Genomic DNA, 22,371 nt, shown 5'->3' on the forward strand with positions numbered 1-22,371 from the left:
GCCGACTGCCTTTGAACTCTGTGCCGCTCCACCTTGGGTGCATGGAAAAGCGGGATCCAGTCCTGGGAAACTTCTCCCAGTTTCCCATGACTAGATCTAGCTTTTTCAGGCACCTGAAGAGAAGTGTCAGAGTTTAAAGGCAGCCGGCTGACAAGCTGATGGCAATGCCTAGTGTAGAGTTTCACTAGTACTGTAAATTCACCCATCCCCAGTACTCTGTATTGCAGCGGATTTCACAGCAAAACTCTGTGTAAAATCTGCAGAAATACAGTATATGAATCTGCAGAAATACAGTATATGGGAATGGACCCTAACGGTGAATACTATTTCCAGCTTTAAACGTGAGTTCTTTTCAAATGACCATTTCAGAAACTACACATTGTTTTCTTGTGAAGCGTCTACATTCCAGTTTCTGAGAATACCGAGTATTTGGCTGGTGATCCACTCTACCTTCTGTTTCCTGCCGTACATAGTCTGACATGGCTGTATGAAAACAAATACTACATTGTATCTGTCAAAATATAAAAATATTATTCTATGTATTGGCTCTGTTAGAAAACAAGTGAGATTTTGGATAACCGGTGAACTGATGTTAAGGTAACAATAATAATGGGTTTAATAGTCTGGTTTTAGATGAATGATTTAGTCATCTTTGCTTCTAGATAAAGTATTTTCTTTAAGCCCCTGCTGCATTGGTAGGAAAAATGAACGCTCCTAAGTAAATGCAAATAAAATGGGCAAGATAAGAACGGCATCTGCACCTGATGCCTGGAAAATAATGATATGAGTTCTATGCTGTATGGCAAGCAGTAATCTAACATTTTTGGAAAAATATAGTGTTTTTTTTTTTTTGTTTGTTTGTTTTTATTACTGATTGAATTTATCAACTCCCTTTGCAAGCATTTTGGTGTTTAATAGTTGCTTTATTGAAGCTAGTGGGCATGGCCACAATGCTTTGGCAGAATCCTACAGCTGTGTGATTTTACTAAAGATTGGTGTGTGAAACACTGCTCTTAGGCTGCATTCACACATCCATTACTTTGCAGACCTTAGGGATGGCGAAGGCCTGTAATGGAGTGCCACTGAGATTCAAACAGTCTCCCTGCTCCCAGTATGATGATACATCATTCCGGGCTGGGAAACAATTCATTACGGCCTTCACCGTCCTTAAGGTCCGCAAACTTACAGCCGTGTGAATGTGGCCTAAGGGTGAGTTCACGCATTCCGGTTTTCAGGTCTGAAGAAAAGACTGGGACTTCCCTTTTTAAATCTATTCCTGGCTTTGTATTCAAAAATGACAATTTAAAAAACTGAATACACGTACCCCCTTCGTAAATTCCCCCATATGTGCCTAATGATGCAATGGCAAATACATACATCACATATGTTAACCCATCACTTGGGGGAGTAAGGAAATTTATGTGGGTTAAAAAGTACCTGTCATTATTTAAAAAAAAAAAAAAAAAACTTCTCAATGATCAGATCTCCCTGCTGAGACCCACTGCAAGACAGAGAAAAATGCTACACTGACCTATTTGATGAAAACAGAGCACAGTAAAAACCCATTTAAAGGGGTTATCCAGCGCTGCAAAAACATGGCCACTTTTCCCCCTCTCTTGTCTCCAGTTAGGTGGTGGTTTGGTGGTTGCAATTAAAGGGGTTATCCAGCGCTACAAAAACATGGCCACTTTCCCCCTACTGTTGTCTCCAAATTGGGTGGGGTTTTGAAGCTCAGTTCCATTGAAGTAAATGGAGCTTAATTGCAAACCGCACCTGAACTGGAGAAACAGTAGGGCAAAAACTCCATTTACTTCAATGTAACTGAGCTTCAAAACCCCACCCAATTTGGAGACAACAGTAGGGAGAAAGTGGCCATGTTTTTGTAGCGCTGGATAACCCCTTTAACCCCTTAAGGACAGAGCCTGAAATGGCCTTAATGACAGAGACAAATTTTATGAATATGACCAGTGTCACTTTATTCATTAATAGCTTCGGGATGCTTTTACCTATCCGGCTGATTCTGAGATTGTTTTCTCGTGACATATTGTACTTTACATTTCTGGTAAATTGGAGTCGATACTCATAACGAATCTTTATGAAAAAACCCCAAATGTGAAAAAATGTGAAAAACTGCATTTTTCCAACTTTGAAACTTTTTTGCGTATACAGAAAGTGGTTATACCACATAAATTATATATTAAATAGCATTAGCAACATGTCTACTTTATGTTGGCGGCATTTATTAAACGATCTTTCATTTTTTTTAGACAATAGGAAGCTTAAAACATTAGCAGCAAATTTTCAGTAAAATTTCAAAATCAGATATTTTTAGGGACCTGTTCAGGTTTAAAGTGTATTTGAGGGGCCTGTATGTTAGAAAGCCCCACAAAGCACCCCATTTCAGAAACTGCACCCCCCACACTCTGCAAAAGCATATCCAGAAAGTGTTTTAACCCTTTAGGGGAGTCACAGAAATAAAAGCCAAGTGTGTAAGAAATTTGAAAATTTTAATTTTCTGTGCAGAGATTTTATTGTAATCCAATATTTTTCATAATTATAAACCTATTACCAGAGAAATGCACCCCAATAATTATTGCCCCGTTTCTGCAGTTTATAGAAATACCCCATATGTGGCCCTATTGCGCTATTTGACGCAACCACAAGCCTCAGATATAATGGAGCGCCTAGTGAATTTCAACGCCTCCGTTATATTTGGTCATTTTTGACTGTACCACTTCAGGTTGGCAGAGGCTCTGGGGTGCCAAAACCTGAAAAAGATCCCTAAATGGACACCATTTAGAAAACTACACCCCTCAAGGAATGTAACAAGGGGTGCGGTGAGCATTTGGACCCCACAGGTGCTTCACAGATTTTCCGAACAATATGGCGTGAAAAAAGAAAAATTTATTTTTTTACACTAAAATGTTGTTCTAGCCTTCAATTTTTCATTTTCTTAAAGGGATAAGAGGAAAAAAAAGACACAAAATGTGTAGCGCAAATGTGTTTCTCCCGAGTACGGAAATACCCCACATGTGGCGATAAAGTGCCAAGGCGCAGGACGAGCCTCCAAAGGGAAGGAGCGCTAATTGGCTTTTGGAAGCTGAATTTCACTGGAAAGGATTTCAAGGGCCATGTCGCATTTACAGAGCCCTCGTGCTTCCAAGACACTGGAAACCCCCCACGAGTGACCCCATTCTGGAAACTACACCCCTCAAGGAATCTAACAAGGGGCACAGTGAGCATATGGACCCCACTGGTGACGGAATGACGGAGGACGCCGCGAACCCGGAAGACGCCGATCAGGACCCCGGGACAGGTGAGTAATGTACAAATACCTGCTCTGGACCCCTCAGCTACCTAGCTAAGGGGTCCAGGGCAGGTATTTTTTATCTTGTGGGACTCTGATCGCCGTGCCACCGGCCCGATCGCGGCGATCGGGCCGGTGGCACGGTGACCACCATTACTTTTTACAGTAATGGCGGTCGGTGCCGTCCTCGGACAGCACCGACCGCCATTTTTTTTCCGGGTCATCGGGTCACCGATGACCCGGAAAGGTTCCGATCGCTGCTATTGGCTGATCTGAATTGATCAGCCTATAGCGGCGATCGTAAGCACGGGGGGTGTTAACCACCCCCGTGCCGAGAAGCTATGATGGCCTGCTATGATTTATAGCAGGCCATCTTCCCCGATCACTGTGTGCGAACACGCAGCGATCGGGGAAACATCGGGCATAAATTTACGCCCTGATGCGCCAAGTACCAGGGCGCGAGGGCGTAAGTTTACGCCCGATGTCGTTAAGGGGTTAAACAATAGGGATGGATCCGCTTGGTTTAGGTTATCGAAACAGAAAAGAGAAACAGAATTGTTGCGGAGGTTAAAATGCTGGTGTGCACCTAGCCATAGCCCTATACCTTACCATTAAACTGCTCTGAATCTCTGCAGTTACAGGAAAACCAGGACAATACATAAAAGCAATCCGCTTCTCAAAGAGAAATCCTATTACACAAAGCAATTCTGCAAAGAAACTTTATAGGGCAAAAAAAGGTAGACAGAGGGTGTCTGCACATATACCTGTAAAGATATAGTCTAATACTTTAATGGGCACAATACTTTTAGCCAACCTTGCATAAATTAGTACTACAAATGAATGTAAGAAACTTTATTTATACCACTATCTCTGTGCATCCAGGGCGCAAGCCCCAGACTTTCAGCCTGGTATATGCCTTGGGGTTCATTTCCCAAAATGTTTTAGATCCTTGCAAACACCCCTTTAAAACAGGTTAATTCATTGAAATATTGGGGAACAGCTGCAGATAGAGGAAAGAGCAGCCTCTATCTTACCTTCTTGTTTGACTCTCAGCTTATACTGCTCAGTGCTGCTCTAAACTGTACTCAGTTCTGTTTGTAAAGGTGTACTATAGAGAGATACTGGTGCTTTAGGCCTTATTCACATGTTTCAGGACCATATGTTTTGTCTGAAATCTGCAAAAAAATTGTCCATAGTGCATCCGCAATCCCATATTTTAAAATACGAAGGTGAGAGTTTTAAGGTGATCCATATTTCCCATAAAATGTGGATTCCAAGGACTTCTATTGGCTAATTATTCTGCAATTACGATCTGCACTAGGACATGCCCTGTTATTTTTATTTTGTGGAAACTATTGCGGATTCTGTGAAACTACCGATAGTGTGAATAGCCCAGTTAAAATCGATGAACCCTAAATTTGTCCTAATTGTGTGAATACCGCCTAATTGTGTGAATACCGCCTAGGAATCCTCTCTTCTGTGTGTGCTTAGTGGAAGGAAGATGCCAGCTAGTCTCCACCCAGTAGCTCAGGAACAATATAAAATTGGAGGTGAGGGGGAAAGTTATATAACATGACATATACGAGTTATATAATGAGCAAAAATAGTGCTATTTCTCATCTCCACATGATAGTCTATGCTGGATTTGTATTCCTATATCAAGCCGGATATGCCACACTTTCTGCTTGCTGTATGCTGCTGTATTTTGCCTGTGATGAAGGCTCCTGAGATGTGAACACATAGTTGGATTTTTGCTATAAACCATATTTGTGTAGTAAGATATGTAAATATTTACATTGCATGTACTTTCTGTAGTGTAACACTCAGTACTGTTTCCTGAGCTGCAGATGTTCTACCAGTAATCTGGAAATATAAACCGGTTTGTAGAATGGGAAAAGGATGGAAGTTGCATTTCTACACCATCCCTATGGAGACAATAAAGTTTTGGCATTTTGTCCCATGACACCTTAGGGCTATGTTCACACACAGTATTTTTGCTCAGTGTTTTGCGACCAAAAGCAGGAGTGGATTGAAAAACCAGAAAGGCTGTGTTCATGCATTGTTGAAATTAAGTGGATGGCCATTATTTTAAAACAATGGTTGTTGTTTTGAAATAACGGCCATTATTTGCAATTAAATGGCGGCTCTCCATTCAGTTTCAACAGTGTGTGTGTGAACATAGCCTTGTGTTTTCACTCCACTCCTGGTTTTGGTTGCAAAATACTGAGCTAAAATACTGTGTGTGTAAACATAGCTAAAGGGGGACGCAATCATAATTTTTGATTTGTTGCTGCCCATGGTAAGACTAACAATTTCAGACTTGTTATTGTTTGTTCATGTATTTAGTCTCCTTCCCCTCGTGATGGGAAGAGGGGCAGAAGGGTAATTTAAAGACCATTACAAAGTTTTATATGACTTTTTGTAATGTGTTTTAATTACCAGGAAAAAAAATTATCCTTCAATCACAGTGAGTTCATTAGCAACGTGACCTCAGAATAACCCTCCCAGCATTACACCTGCACCTTGGATATCCACTGTAAGGGTATGTTCACACGGAGCAAAAGCAGCGGAATTCCACCTGCTTCGGTGTGACAGTTTCTCTATGGGGAGGCTCTTGCGCCTCTGCTTCCGTCGCTCTCCGCTTAAAGAATTGACATGTGGATTCTTTGAGCGGGGAGGCTTGCGAGCCCTCCCATAGAGAAACCGTGTCACACCGAAGTAGATGGAATTCGTCCGCTTTTGCTCTGTGTAAACTGGCACCTTTTAATGAATCCCTTAATGAATTGGAGAGTCATTTTGGATTTATTGTGAGTGCAAATACTGTATAGGAATGTGGCCTTAGGATGCCTATACACACACAGCGATAGTGTGCCACATGGTTCTTGGTTTTACTGTGAATGTGCCACCGTTTTACAGTGTGACTTTGGCCCTATTGCTTGTAAACAGTGAAATTTGAAAATGTACGTCCCGTCTAGAAATGGTTAATTCTTAAACAAGTATCTAGTCTTATACTGACAAAATATGAACACACTAAACCAGATTTTTTTTGTGTTGTTGTTACGTCTCCGTATGTGATCCATGTACTTTTCTACAGAATTGTGAATGAGGCCTAACACTGTTTTATCATAGTCTGTCAGCTTCTGCATGGGCAACATAGTGGCTGATGAGAAGCTCTGCTGAGCACAGTGTAATCCAACTCTCCTATACCCTGTTAGGTTATTATGATATGACAACTTTTTCTTTCTTGTACAGTTCAGATAAGAATCACTGATTTATGTAACCGAAATAGTTCATATGTATTCTAGTAACACTGGCAAAAAATGACTCTAAAAGCCTGTTTAATTCCTGTGGGTACCCTGGCAACCCTATGGGGGGGGGAGAATGTGTATACTTTTATATACTGTGTGGTCTTGCATCATTTCAGGGAGTTACCTGTCTCTTATGCTTTATTTCTTTTCTCATTCCACATGTCTATCAAATGTTTTCACTTTCTTTTTGCCTGAAATCGGGCTTTGTAAATTTTGTAAGTCATTTGCTAATCCTATTGAAATTTAAAGGAAAACCCCTGTTTGGACGGGTCTAAGAAAGAAACACCTATGTATTTCAATTTGATACAGTGGATAAGGGTGTATGTAGCAGGTAATATGTGGTAATGCAACACAGTACTGTGGCACAATGAGTCTCTAATGGGCATTGCACTGCTCTCTCCTCAAGTTATAGTTGGAGTGAAGAACCACCAATGTAGTGCATAAAGTGAAGCATGAGTCGAGAGAAAATGATCTATTGTTTTGTGGTAGCTTATCTCTCTGAGAACAAAGCGGTTAGGCAGTGAAAGTTCATCATACCCATCAAATTACCAAACGTTTGCATATGGGGAGGACGGGGAATACCAGAGTAACACCCTGTTATTACTGTTATCTGGCAGGTTATAAAATAGAGAGGGACCTTGCATGTTTTTTTTTTGTTTTTTTTTAACTATAATCCAATTTATATTGCAATAGTGTAAGAATAAATATTTTATACACAATAATGAATAAATATATATATTTTTTTCTGCATGCAGTTTCTGTTTTGTGCCCTGTATTGCTGGCCGGGACTACCTGTCTGCCTAAGGCTGGGTTCACAGTGCGTTTTTGTAATTTTATGGAAAAAGGGATGCAAAAAACGGATGCAATTGTGTGTCATCCGTTTGGATCCGTTTTTTTCATTGACTTCAATTATAAAAAAATGGATCGAAACGGATGGTTTTTTTTTTTGTTTGTTTGTTTTTTACGGACACTAAAGTAGTGTTGACTACGTTTTTCTGTCCCTTAAAAGTAACCAAAAACGGATACGTTGAACAGATTGCAAAAACGCAGTGTGAACCCGGCTCTTTGGCAAAGCAAGCCATACAAATCTCACCCAGCATCAGCAGCCAATGAATGTTCCTGTGACTGAACACAACAAGTTCTGTTCAGTTAGGTTTGGCTGTTCAGACACAGACCAATCACTAGAACAGTGTACATACACTAAGTGCCTTTTCTCTCACCCCAGTAGCATGTGACCAAGACCATTTCATAATTAAATCTATAGGAACGTCTTGTTCTATGTGCACAGAGAGAAGGGGAAAAAACAGCACTCAGCCATGCGCTTCTCCCTGCTAGTTTTAGCTATGAGTCAGGGCCCTATTACAAGGAGCGATATTCTGCCCAATCAGGCCCATTTGGGTGATTATTGCTCTGTGTTATGGTGTGTTTACACAGACCGATTTATGAAGCCAGAGCTAGGAACAGACTATAAACAAGGAGCATGTCATAAAGGAAAGTCTGAGATTTTTCCTCTTTTCAAATCCATTCCTGGCTTTGGCCAACAAAATCTGCCAGATAAATCTGTCTGTGTAAACGCATCATTATAGCGAGAGCGATCAGCTGATGAAATGATCATCGGCTGATTTTTTTTTTTTTTTATATAAGTGTAGACCTTAAATCATCGACTGTGCATCGCTACGTGTAATATGGATGTGCGGCATATGGCTAATTATTATTGTATAAATTAAAAACATTTACTTGCCTTACCATGTTCCTTCCCCGGGCTTTGCAGTTCTGCCTTCTGTTCCTGTCTTTGCACTGACAGGCTGCTCAGGCAATCACTGGCCGCTTTCCTGTCTCAGCCAGTGATTGGCTGAGCAGCCTGTCGGTGTAGAGACCAGAACAGAAGGCAGAGACTGGGGAAGGCCAGAGGACACAGAGGAACATGTAAGGAAAGTAAATACTTTGTTTTACAGTAAAGGCGAAGGCTACATGGATATCACAAACTATATTCATGCAGCCCTTGCTGTCCAATAGTCTGCTCAGTAAACAAGCCCCAATCTAGCAGATCAGCACTCGTTTACACTTTGATTGGGACCTTTATTAGGACCCCAGACCCCAATAGATCAAACTTTTCATGTGTTCCTATGTGTAAAACATTTGTCATGTAGACTAAACTTAGGGTTTTTTGTTTCAAAAGTTCTTTTTAAAAACTGAAATGGTTTTGTTAGATTAATCCTTGGTTAATCTAATGGCATGGTGATAGGGTCATTTTAGTGTTACAGCTAGAAGCAGAGCTGGTCTGCTTGCCAGTAGCATACACAGCTACCTGCTTTCCGCTAGTTGCATAGCCAATCACAGCACAGCACTCGGTCCTTACTACTATGGTACTGGTAAAAGTGCACTGAACGGTCTTACTCTGTGATGGGGGAAGATTTTTTTTTATTAAAAAGTGCCACAGCTATCTGTGGATTGCAGTTCAGCTCTGGCATCTCAGTCCCATCCCCAGTATAGGCTTGCCATTTAAGCTTTTTTTTTTTTTTTTACTCCAACACTTCTCTCTGGTTTACTGTCATTTTACTTTTTATGCCAAAGATGTGACATGTCCTGTTTGGTATTTGGAAAAAGGAAATAGGCAAATATTTATGTACTGACAAAATTGTGCAACTGCAATGTGTTATGAATGTTTCAGGGAGAAAGTATGAAAGACTAAAGAGTACAGTGGTGCCTTGGATTAGGAGCATAATTCTTTCCGGGGCCATGCTTGTAATCCAAATCACTCTTAAACCAAAGCAAATTTTCCCATAAGAAATCACTGAAATGCAGACAATTGGTTCCACACCCCAAAAATGTTTTTTTTTTTTTTTTTTTTTTTTTTTCATTCTGAATAACATGTAAAACAAATGATTTTTTTTTTTTTTTTTTTTTTAGAAAGTCGGATATGTGATATTATAAGTTACTGTACAGTATAGCAATCAGCATGTGGAGTATAATGTATAGTGCATAAACCTGACAAACCAGCAACAGTTTGTAGATACAAAATGGAACTGCAGATCCTCATAATGCAGTAGCGTAGTACAACAGGCTAGAATAAAGAAGCAGGGCTGCTGTCAGAGGTCTGTGTGGTCACATGACGGCAATGGGGACAGTGACAGAAACTTTATATGCAAAAAGAAATCCACAGCTTCTAAAATAGAAAAACTTAATTTACGTTGACATAAAAATGAAAAAAGAAAAATACACGATAAAAACCCAGGCTGGCGGCCCGCTTTTTTCCTAAGTGCTTCTATCACCTGGGGAACACCACTAGTGACTACATTCTCGCAGGGTGAGCTGATTTTTTTTTTTTTTTTTTTTATACAGAAACTTTATATACAGCAGTGTGAATGGCTGAGTGTGAGTGCAGGCACATTATAGCAGCAGTGTGTATAGCTGAGTGTGAGTGCAGGCACATTATAGCAGCAGTGTGTATAGCTGAGTGTGAGTGCAGGCAGATTATAGCAGTGTGACTGGCTAAGTGTAAGTGCAGGCACATTTTAGCAGGAGTGGAGAGGACGGGAAACATAAGGCCTTATTCACACGTTCCGTAATTTACGGATCCGTATTTCCGTATCAGAGTTAGTGCACATTGAAGTCTATTGGGCTATTCACACGATCAGTAGCAGAAATGGATGAAAATCAATCCGTAAAAAAAAAAAGACATGTCCTAGTGCGGACCCATTTTTTTTTTTTTTTTTTGCGGATCCTCTCATATAAATCAATTGGTTACGGATTGTTTACGGATTGTAACATGTTGGCATCCGTATTTCCGCAAAAAAATACGGATGAAGTGCATTGAAAAGCAATGAGTAGTAAAAAAAAATGGAAATACGGATGGAATACGGATGTCCAATCCGCAATTTCTCACGTTTTGTTTCAGGACCAGAAAAAAATACTGGATGTGTGCATAAGGCCTAAGTGCTGACAGACTGCAGGGAATGAAGGACTGAGCAGGGCAGATGTGGGCACATAGAGGGGTTACAGCTATGAAGAGATTACCTCTACAGACCTGTTCCCTGATGTAAGCTCCAGCTTGAAGTGGATCAGCTATGATTTGGAAGGTGAGGGAGACTTCCTGGGTCAGAGTACAGGGCTGTAGAGCATGGGTCTCCAATGCGGCCCTCCAGCTGTTGCAAAACCACAACTCCCATCATGCCTGGACAGCTAAAGCTTTGGATTTGGCTGTCCAGGCATGATGGGAAATGTAGTTTTGCAACAGCTGGAGGGCCTCAGTTTGGAGAGCCATGCTGTAGACCCCGCTATGCAGAACATTCCCCTCCCACCCAGTACAGAGAGCTCTTAAACCAAAGCAATGCTCTTTAAACCAAGTTACAATTTTGAAAAACTGTGAGCTCTTCTTGCAAATTGCTCTTAATCCAAGTCTCTTTAAACCGAGGTACCACTGTACTTACTAGTTTTGCTGAATGGTACAATGGTAAAAAAACTCCAGGTATGTTCCATGGAATGAATACATTGTCCAGATTTACAGGCTGAAAACTGCAACATATTATAAAACCTCTGTAATTGTAGCAGACATGATTTGGAGCAAATTTGAAACTGGATTACCATACAGAAGGAAAGGGACACGCTGACTTACCAGCAAAACTGCCCAATACTTATCATAGATTTTTTTTATTCTTCCATTTTTAACCGTTCAGGGTGCATTCACACATACAGGATACGCAGCAGATTTGATGAGGTTTTCAGCTATTTAGATCAAATCCGCTGCAATACGGTATGTGTGAAGCTACACTTTTTTTTAATTATCAGGATGAATTTTTGACATTTAAAATCTATTTAAAGTCATCTTCTCATCCCCTTTTATATATAAGGAGTTCTCAGCACCATTCTTAAGCTTATATTCTGGACATTTCATATCTTGCCATATAAAAGATTTCTTGGTGGTCTCTTCCCTCAAAAATGCATCTTATTGTTGGTGGACAGTGCCGTATGGGTGGGACTTCATGCCCCATATCCCCACCCACATCCCCATAGGCATTGATGTTGCTAAGGGGAGGGTTCTTTGGTCCAGATATGGGGCACAATGACTGTCAAGCCCCACCCATACGGCACTGTCCACCAACAGTAACATGCATTTTTTAGGGGAGAGAGCACCAAGAAATCCTTTATACAGTTAGGCCAAATGTCCAGTATATAAGCTTAAGGTGACAATATGACCTTAATACGAAACCTATTATGGGCCACATTACATAGGTGAGCTAAGCAAGTAACTATTTACTAGATCAGGCTCCGTAAGAGAGAGCCATTACACAGCTCGATGAACATGCGGCAAGGGCTATATATATATTGTTAGCCATGCCTGTGCAGCCCTGGCTTTGTGGTATTGTCTGTTACATGGGTATGCATTGTGTAGCCATAAAGGTAATCGAGAAACGCCACCTGCCCTATAAATTGCTAAATAATTTCCATCTAGCTATACTCATGGTAATTTTGTGCAGAATACAGAAGAGATGTGCAAAGTCTGAAAACGACTCAAGTAATCAGCACATTCTTTGATTCGCTAATTCAGGATAATTTGTACGTTGGGTTTTTGTATGAACACACAGCTTGTCAGAGGAAAACGCTTATTGGTCTTGTCACTTAAATAACTTTGTGTCATTAGCCAGTAAAATAGATCCAATCCTGTTGGTAAACACATGCACACGTTTTATAAGCCACGGTCCAGCTGCTTTGATGGATTTATCTTTAATATATGAATTATATAAAATTCCAATATGATGAACACTACAGTATTTCTATAAAATATTTTCCCTTTGTACATTTGCTTCCTTTAGAAATGAGCGAAAATATGTGGAAAAGTTCTGGAAAGAAGTGCAAGTCGGTGACTTTATACAGCTGCGCTGCAATGAGATCATCCCTGCTGACATACTTCTGCTCTCATCCAGTGATCCAGATGGGCTCTGTCACATAGAAACTGCTAATCTGGACGGAGAAACCAACCTGAAACAAAGACAAGTGGTAAAGCAATTTTCGGAGCTGGTAAGGAAGGAAAAAATTCATTATTTCTCCTAGTGCAGTAAACATTGGGTATTTGTTTGTTTAAAGATATTTTGGGGGTGGTAGTTTTTAGACAGATGATTCAGCTTTGTAAAATTGATGGTCTATCTTTAGGAAAGGCCACATTATTAGATCAACAGTCGTACAACTTCCAACATTCCCACCAACCAGCTGTTTGAAGGTGCTGCTGCCTCCTCAGTGCTTACCTCCGCTTGTGCCTGCATTGCCACGCTGTTATTACTGCAGCATGGATACAATATATTAGTTATGTTCTTAGGAGAAATGATTTGCTGGGTATCTAAGCTTTATTCAAGATTTATGGTCTGCCCTGACCAAGGGAGAGTGTTTGTGCTGAAATCTAAAGGGATGTGGGTGGGGCTAACTCCTGGGATGGATGTTATCTATGGGGGTGGGTGGGGTAACTCCTGGGAAGGATGTTATCTATGGGGGTGGGTGGGGCTAACTCCTGGGAAGGATGTTATCTATGGGGGTGGGTGGGGCTAACTCCTGGGAAGGATGTTATCTATGGGGGTGGGTGGGGCTAACTCCTGGGAAGGATGTTATCTATGGGGGTGGGTGGGGTAACTCCTGGGAAGGATGTTATCTATGGGGGTGGGTGGGGCTAACTCCTGGGAAGGATGTTATCTATAGAGGTTGGGATATGGGATGTGCTGGCTAACTGAAAAGGGGGTACCTAATTTTGAGGTACAGTCTACTCACAGTGGTGGTGGTGGAGGTGTCTAACCACCAGGAGGATTACCAGGGAGATTACTGCTGCCCTAACTACTACTACATGAAAACAGAGGGAAATAATAACTATATTGGGGCACAGAAGGCCTAACTACTATATGGATGCACAGAGAAGCTGAACTTTAACGTGAAGATACAGAGGGTTCTCACTACTATATGGGGTGCACAGGGAGGGTCTATCTTCTATATGGAGGAACAAGGGGAAATAATCTGCTATGTTAGGGTATAGATGGTGGCCTTTTCACTATATGAGAGCATAGAGGGACCCTGAGAACTATGAGGGCTAAAATTGGGTCTAAATACTACATGGAGGTATAAATTGGCTGCTCTCATATAACCTGTACACCATGATTATCGGGGCTGATTTCTCCTACATATTTAATGTTTGTATATAGGTTATTTAGTATAGTTGCCATGAACTGCATGGGGACTATTTATTGTTATTACCCAGCATTTGTACTATACATTTACTCTATTGGTGCTGCGGGTATACCCTTTGGGTGTTGCTAATTTGGTCACTGACCATCAGCTATGGTGTAGTCCTCATGCTGCCCAATAGATATTAGACAGATAGATATGAGGTAAAGAGATAGAAGAACGGATAGATGGCTAATTAGAAAACAGAAACCGCGCCACAGCTTCCTCTATGCTGTTTGTGGTATTACAACTTTGCTCCATTCTCTTGTAGTGGAACTGAGCTGCACTACCACATCCAATCTTTGGAGAAGAGTGGTGCTGTTTCTGGAAAAAGGCAGCTATGTTTTTTGCAATACTGAATTACCCCTTTAATTTTTACATTGTCATCTACTGAGGTTCCCTATGGGTAACATAATTGGTTGGGGGCCCACTGAGACTCGCTCGCCCCCCCTAGGCTGAAGCCCTAGCTACGCCCCTGGCCAAGATCATAAGCAGAGTGTAAAGCACTGGTAGGCTGGTAGATAGAGAGGTGCAGCACTGTGGAGCGCTTTGTGGGTGAGCAGGAGGAGTTTATATTGTATCCTGTGTTTAATAGAGAGCCAAACTAGTGACTGGCACACAGAGGAGGCATCAGTATAGCGTGAGATGAGCCTGGCTGCTGCGTTACCATCAGACTGGAGGGGGAGAGTTTAGAGAAGGGAAGGCAGATTAGTAAGGAATTGCATTAGTCAAGACAAGAATAAATCAGAGCGATAGTGAGGTTTTTAGCTGATTCAGCAGTAAGGAAGGGACAGATTTTTTAGATTTTTTTTTTTTTTAGATGCAGGTGACAAGAACGTGAAAGAGATTGAATATGAGTAGTGAAAGATAGATCAGAGCCTAACATAACCCCAAGGCAGTGGGTTTTCTGTCTAGGGGTTATGGTTGCACCACAGACAGACATGGAAATGTCAGATGGGGGTAAATTAGCAAAGTGAGAAAATACAAGAAGCTCCGTTTTAGCAAGATTGTGTGCAGGGGTAGAACGAGAGTGAGCTAGTGCGGGAGCAGACATCTGACTGAGGGATCAGAGCTGTCATGACATTAAGGAAAGGTGAACCAGGAGGTAGCAGCGTGGACAGTATATATATATATATATATATATATATATATATATATATATATATATATATAATATACATATATAAATTTTGCATGGAGAGGGGGTGAATCAGCAGAAATAGCACCAAAATGGCTCAAAACAGGTAATTACTTGCTTTCAGATACTTTGGATACAGCTTATATCCAAAATACATTCAAAAACTGCCTAATTCTTCAGCATAAATTCAAAATTTTGTTTGCTTTTAAAAAAACTTAACTATTTTCTGAATTCTAAAATACTACATGAGGCTGCAAACGCACACAGGTTATTTTGGGAAAACTGCCACTGCAGTTTTTGTGCCAAAACCAGAAGTGGATTCAAATGGGATGGACAATATGAAGGGAGGACTTTTTTTTTAATGCTGGATCCTCTTCTGGTTTTGGCACAACTGCAGTGGCCATTTTCCCAAAATAATAGAAGTAGTAGGCTCTCTAGCGTAACTCCCCTTAAATTATCCAAGTTAATATGTATAGTCTTAGATATATATCGTTCCTGGTTATATCATAAATGGTTGATCATAATTAGTCAAGAATAATAAAGTCAAAATTGTGTGTAGAGATAAATAACTTTTATATTCATAAGATGAAACAAATAAAAAAAATCAAATTAACCAGTGAAAAATACAAGCAAAATTAAAAAAAAAAAAATATTTAATTTTGCTTGTGTTTTTTAATTTTGCTTGTATTTTTCACTGGTTAATTTGATTTTTTTATTTGTTTCATCTTATGAATCTAAAAATTATTTATCTCTACACACAATTCTGACTTTATTATTCTTGACTAATTATTATCAACCATTTATGATATACCCAGAAACTATATATCTAAGACTATACATATTAACTTGGATAATAGAAGTAGTAGGCTCTCTAGCGTAACTCCCCTTATATTACTCATATTTGCTGGTTCTTGGTGCCAACCAAGTAGTGCACTCGCTGTACACCCCTCTTCCTAGCAGTACTGTTAGGTTGAGTTCTTACACTAAAACGTTTTCCCAAAATAACCTGTGTGTGTGTTTGTAGCCTAAAAAACATTGGAGGACATTTACTGTTGAGTCGAAAATGTGTGATTTTCTGACAGTGTATCCATCTGTTTTTTACCCAGATAAATAGGACTAATTTAACAAAATATTCATAAATTTGTGAATAGAATATTCTCAGAATATTCACAAAAAACTGCGCAAACAAATTTACCTGATACCGACAAGGTCTTAGGTCTGTGTTGATTGTACAGCCTAATGGTGTGTTTACACAGAGTGATTTATCTGACAGATTATTGAAGCCAAAGACAGAAATGGATTTGAAAAAAAGGGAAAGACTGAGATTTCTACTTATGGCCTGTTCCCTGCTTATAGTCTGTTCCTGGCTTTGGCTTCAAAAACTGTCAGATAAATCTCTGTGTAGACGCACCATAGTTGCATCGGGAAGGAAAAACTTCAGACAGCCCCCCTATCTCACTTTGGTTGAAGCAGTAGGTCACTGACAGTACTGCCCAGTGTTATCATGGTCTTGTGCGTGTAATGTTCTCCAGCATGGAGCTCACCATGGACAATATCCTTTTGTCACGCACCACCTGCACTGGGTCAAGGGGGCTCCCCAGGACAGAGCTGGCGCTTCTAATCAGCTTGTCTGTTCCTATTCTTGGTTCATATCATGCTCCCCTAGCAGGCCATTCTGAAGAAGATGGCTAATGCCACTACAGAGTTGAAAAAGGTCATAGGAAGTGCTCCCTGGACTCAAAAGGCTCTCAACATCCCAAGCAGGTCGAGCCTGCCATGGCCCTTTCTGTACAGTGCTTCCGTGTGATCAGCCCAGTCCAGCTTATAATTGAGGCACAAACCCCTGGATGTCCACTGTGCCCACTTTATCATTTGCAAAAAGATGGATTGGGCGCAAAGCCCAGATTGTGCGAGTTTTTTGGTGAAAGCTCCCAAACGGGCAAATTAAAAAGAAGCCGCATCTAGGGAAAAAAAAATGTCAGTCGAATACAGGTTCATAAATAGAACTTTGGCCAAAAATGGGGAAAAAATCCAATTATTTACCTAAAAATAGGCCCAAAGCCCCTATGCTGTCTTGGTGGTGTCTTCTAGAAAATGGCAGTAAAAATATTGTGTGACAAAGAGCTTATGATTAGAATGTATGACTGGCAGAATGTTGGGTATTTATCAGTAAAAACCTTGCATACTCTGTCAGATCCAAAATCGTGTTCATCTTTTCAGTTTACTTGTATAATTATTGTGAACCAGATATGTGCTATGTGGTTCCCCCCCCCCTCCTCCCTCGTTTTGTGTATTTACTGATAAATGTTAGTGTATGTTTGTAGTGGAACACAGAGGAGTGATAAGTGATTAGAAATGGAAAATACAGGGCTGGCGATCGGTGTCGCCTGCTGCTTTTTGGGAGTAGCCATTAATGTGTGCTTTGTTACTGGGAACATAATCAGGCTGTGCACAGCAGGTGTCAGTAACTGGGGACAATGGCGCCAATACATCTTGCTGCACAAGAGCACGTTTCAGGAACTTCACCTAGTGACCAGAGCTCTCTAGAACATTAGAGGTTCTATTTGATAATGACAGACTAGATATAGTATCAACATTGCAGAAGAACATTCTCAGAAAATAACAAACATTAAAACGTTTCATGTTAAGTTTTTCTTCAGCTTTGGTAACATATAAAAAGTAAGATGGCACCTGAGACGAACAGATACCCTCAAGAGAAGGCAGAAATTCTGTACATATAAGTTCTGTGTATACAGTGGAAGCAACAGCAGAAAATAATCAGGTTATTTGACTGTCATGGTCAAGGATGAGCTTGTTCCAGTGAGACATAACGATATTTGCTAGGTAATACATTGTAAAAGAGCATGTGCAAATGGGCAAAAACCTCACCAATGTGCAGCACTGTGTCCCATGTTTCTCTGAACATGGGGAAGGGATGTCCTCAAGCCCTCACGAATTTGAGTGGCCGCTTCAGAGCACATCTTCCATTTAAATTCGTGAAAAAATAAGGGGTAATATAACTTTATTAATGCAATGTAGTAAAAAAAATCGTTACTCTCAAGTACCCCTTTACAGGGCTCCAGATGGCGACCAAAATGGTCGCCAATGCGACTGACATTTTGCAAATGGCGCCCAGATTTATTAATCTGGGCGCCATTTGCGACTGGCCCCGGCGGCGGCGCGCTGTCTCTTTAAGATGCGCGGCTGATGCGCGGCTGCTGGGGGTGTCCCGTCCTATCCCCGGCAGCGCGGCGCATCAGTGAGCTGCCTGGGGCCCTGACTTCCGGCACAGGAAGCGCGCGTCAGAGACGCTTCCTGTGTCAGAAGTCACAGCCCCGGCGTACAGGGAGCTCACTGATGCGCCGCGCTGCCGGGGATAGGACGGGACACCCCCGGCAGCCGCCCATCAGCCGGGGACAGCGCCCGAAGAAGAAGAGGATCGCTGGGGGAGCGGGTTGTCAGGTGAGTTTGTGTGTTTGTTTTTTTTAAATACTGCTTAGCATAGAGGAAAGGGGGGGCATCTATAATGGGGGGAGAGGGGGCCATCTATAAGGGGAGGGGGTATCTATAAGGGGGGGAGAAGAGGGGCCATCTTCAAGGGGGGGAGAGGGGGCCATCTATAAGGGGAGGGGGTATCTATAAGGGGGGGAGAAGAGGGGGCATCTATAATGGGGGGGAGAGGGGGCATCTATAATGGGGGGGAAGAGGGGGCATCTATAAGGGGAGGGGGTATCTATAAGGGGAGGAGAAGAGGGGGCATCTATAATGGGGGGGAGAGGGGGGCATCTATAAGGGGAGGGGGGGAGAAGAGGGGGCATCTATAATGGGGGGGGAGAGGGGGCATCTATAAGGGGAGGGGGTATCTATAAGGGGGGGAGAAGAGGGGGCATCTATAATGGGGGGGGAGGAGGGGGCATCTATAATGGGGGTAGAGGGGGTCATCCATAAGGGGAGGGGGTATCTATAAGGGGGGGAGAAGAGGGGGCATCTATAATGGGGGGGGAGAGGGGGCATCTATAATGGGGGGGAGGAGGGGGCATCTATAATGGGGGTAGAGAGGGTCATCTATAAGGGGAGGGGGCCATCTATAAGTGTAGGGCAAACTGGCTGCAGACACTGGGAGATAGATATATGCACAATTATTATTATCAGGGTCCCTCAGGTGTCTGTATTGTAGGGGGTCACTTGCATTAGTCACTAGGTGAGAGATATATCTATCTATATATATATATATATATAAGTCTAGCTCAGTATGTATAGACTGTTGCAAGCTTTTAAAGGGAACCTGTCTCCCCCGGTGACGGGGTGACAGGCTCCCAACCCCCGTTAGAACCCCCTATACTCACCTCATCGCGCCGGGTCCCGCTTCTGAAGATGGTCGGGTCACGGATATCTCAGCCGCTGCAGCCTGACGCGCACACTGAGAGATGAGTCCAACGCTCATAGAGAATGACGGAGTGCTGGACTCTCCCGTCATTCTCTATGAGCGTTGGACTCATCTCTCAGCGCACGCCGGGCTGCAGCGGCTGAGATCTCCGTGACCCCGACCATCTTCAGAAGCGGGGTGAAGATGAGGTGAGTATAGGGGGTTCTAACGGGGGGTTGGGAGCCTGTCACCCCGGTACGGGGGTTGACAGGTTCCCTTTAAGTTCAAGTTCAGAAGAGTAAGCCTCATTAATAGGCTAGCCAAGTGAAGCTGAAGTACTGAGTCAGACTGTATATGGTTGTCAAGTTGCAAGTTTCCATGTTGAACGTTTTCAAACTAAGAAAAGAAAGGATCTAAAGGAGGAGGAGGCTGCCGTGGCCTCTGCACACAGTAAGTCCCATGTAACATAACATTAATTTTACATGGTTTAAAATGTTGGCGACCAAATATTCTATTTGGCGCCTAAATTTTTCAGGTTAGGAGCCAATGGCTCCCAGGTAAATTTTTTAGTCTGGAGCCCTGCTTTAAGACAATGTTCACTAAGGCACAAAACTGTGTTTTTTGTTCTGTACAGTCTCACTAATCCAGTCATAAAGCTCCCATTGATTCAGTCATGCTTACCGTGGTGTATGGTGGCACACAGGCTAGGTTTTTGCCTGTGTACATATAGCCCAAGGTAGAGCTGGGCAATCAATCAAGTTAGTTTAATTCTACCTTGCGGAAACATAATTGCACTCTCCAGCACACTTATCTAGGTAACAGAGGAACACTAAGGGCCGTATTACAGGGCCCAATGAGTAATGTGACCAAGCACCGATCTGCTAGATCGGCACTCATTTACTGAGCCTGCACAGCTCAACTACCGTGCAGCAAGGGCTGTACATATATCGTTAGCGATGACCCGGACAGGCTCCCGACCCCACAGCCCACTATACTCAACTGATCCCGCCGGGTCCCGCTTCTGGATCTGGTCGGGTTACGGAGATCTCAGCCGCTGCAGCCCGGCGCGCGCGCTCACAGGAGAGTCCGACGCTCATAGAGAATGACAGAAGAGTCCAGTGCTCCGTCATTCTCTGAGCGTTGGACTCATCTCTCAGCGCGCACGCCTGGCTGCAGCGGCTGAGATCGCTGTGACCCGACCGGATCCAGAAGCGGGATCAGGTAAGTATAGGGGGCTGTAGCGTGGGGTCGGGAGCCTGTCACCCCGGCACGGGGGGTGACAGGTTCCCTTTTAATAGTGTAAAATAATGAAGGACATACATACCTCTCCCTGGTGCTTATGCTCATTCCCTGGCATTTTCCTCGCAGAGGCCGGTGAAACTTTAGAGCTGGTCTCTGAACTGACAGGCTGCTCAGACAATCATGGTGCCTGCCAGTGATTAGCTGAGTGGTCTGTCACATCAGAAACTGGCTCTGAAGTTCCACCAGCCGTTGCAGGGAGCAGACAGAAGCATCAGGATGTGTGGACAGGTATGTATGTACTTTATTCTTTTCTTTAGACATACACCAGCTGTTGGCCCCGCATCGCTATTACACTTAGTGATGTGCAGTTGGTGGCCCGGTTATTTTAGGTCAGGACCTAAAGACACTATCAGCCGATCTATGTCTTTATTACACACAGCGGTGATCTGCTGAAACTGCCTGATTCGGCAGATTATCGCTCCGTGTAATAGATTCCCAAGTTCAGCCGGGCCCGGAGATGCAGCTGGAAAAGCTCCCCCTGCTGTATCCAGCACTGCAGAGGATCTCCACTTCACCTCCACACAGAAGCAGAGATCCTCCAGCAGCAGCCAGGCCCTGAAGAGACCCCAGGTTCACAACCAAAGGAAGAGGGAAGAGCAGGAAAGTGACGCTAGAGTCACTGGAGAGTGGATGAAAACCCGACATGGCGACCCCACCCCGCCCCCCCCCCCCCCCCCCCCCCCCACACACACACACACACACACATCATGCCTACATGTACTGTGCCCCGGTAATACAACTCCCCTTATTGTCTATATACAGCTACTACTACTACCCTCATCTACTACACTGCTACTACTACTGCACCCCTCATCCACTATACCTCCTAACTACATGGATGCTTTACTGACCAGGCATTTGTAAAGCTGTACCCCTGACAGTGATACTTATTAGGGCATGATTATACATAGTAGTGCCTTGAATTACAACCATAATTAGTTCCGGGACCGTGCTTGTAATCCAAATCCACTCTTATACCAAAGCAAATTTTCCCATAAGAAATCACTGATATGCAGAAAATTGGTTCCACACCCCAAAAATAATTTATTATTCTGAATAACATCTAAAAGTAATGAAACAAACATTCAGAAACAGCAGAATATGTGATATTATAAGTTACTGTACAGTAATGGAGAGGAGGGGAAACACAAGGGCTGATAGGGACCTCAGGGAGCATGAAGGAATGAGCAGGGCAGATGTGGGCACATACATGCAGCACTCTCTGTCTGGAGAGAGGGGTTACAGCTATGAAGAGATTATTTCTGCAGTCCTGTCCCCTGATGCAAGCCCCAGCCTGAAGTGGATCTGCTATGATTTGGAAGGTGAGGGAGACTTCCTGGGTCAGAGTACAGTGCTGTACACCCCACTATGCAGACCATGCCCCTCCCCCACTCGCGCTCCCACCCAGTACAGGGAGCTCTTAAACCAAAGCAATGCTCTTAAACCAAGTCACAATTTAGAAAAGCTGTGAGCTCTTAAACCAAAATGCTCTTAAACCAAGTTACTCTTAAACCAAGGTACCACTGTATATATACACTCACCGGCCACTTTATTAGGTACACCTGTCCAACTGCACGTTACCACTTAATTTCTAATCAGCCAATCACATGGCGGCAACTCAGTGCATTTAGGCATGTAGACATGGTCAAGACAATCTCCTGCAGTTCAAACCGAGCATCAGTATGGGGAAGAAAGGTGATTTGAGTGCCTTTGAACGTGGCATGGTTGTTGGTGCCAGAAGGGCTGG

General features: G+C 42.7%; 1 protein-coding gene across 1 annotated transcript in view; it reads left to right on the plus strand.

The window, feature by feature from the left end:
* The window catches only part of ATP10A (ATPase phospholipid transporting 10A (putative)), an 89,006-nt gene that overhangs the window by 12,563 nt on the left and 54,072 nt on the right, over positions 1 to 22,371 (plus strand). The window contains exon 2 of the mRNA XM_069970847.1: positions 12,429 to 12,633. Within this exon, the coding sequence (XP_069826948.1) occupies positions 12,429 to 12,633 (205 nt within the window). The remainder of the gene's footprint in view (positions 1 to 12,428; positions 12,634 to 22,371) is intronic.

Source organism: Dendropsophus ebraccatus, chromosome 5 (genome assembly GCF_027789765.1).
Source record: "Dendropsophus ebraccatus isolate aDenEbr1 chromosome 5, aDenEbr1.pat, whole genome shotgun sequence".
Taxonomy (NCBI): Eukaryota; Metazoa; Chordata; class Amphibia; order Anura; family Hylidae; genus Dendropsophus; species Dendropsophus ebraccatus.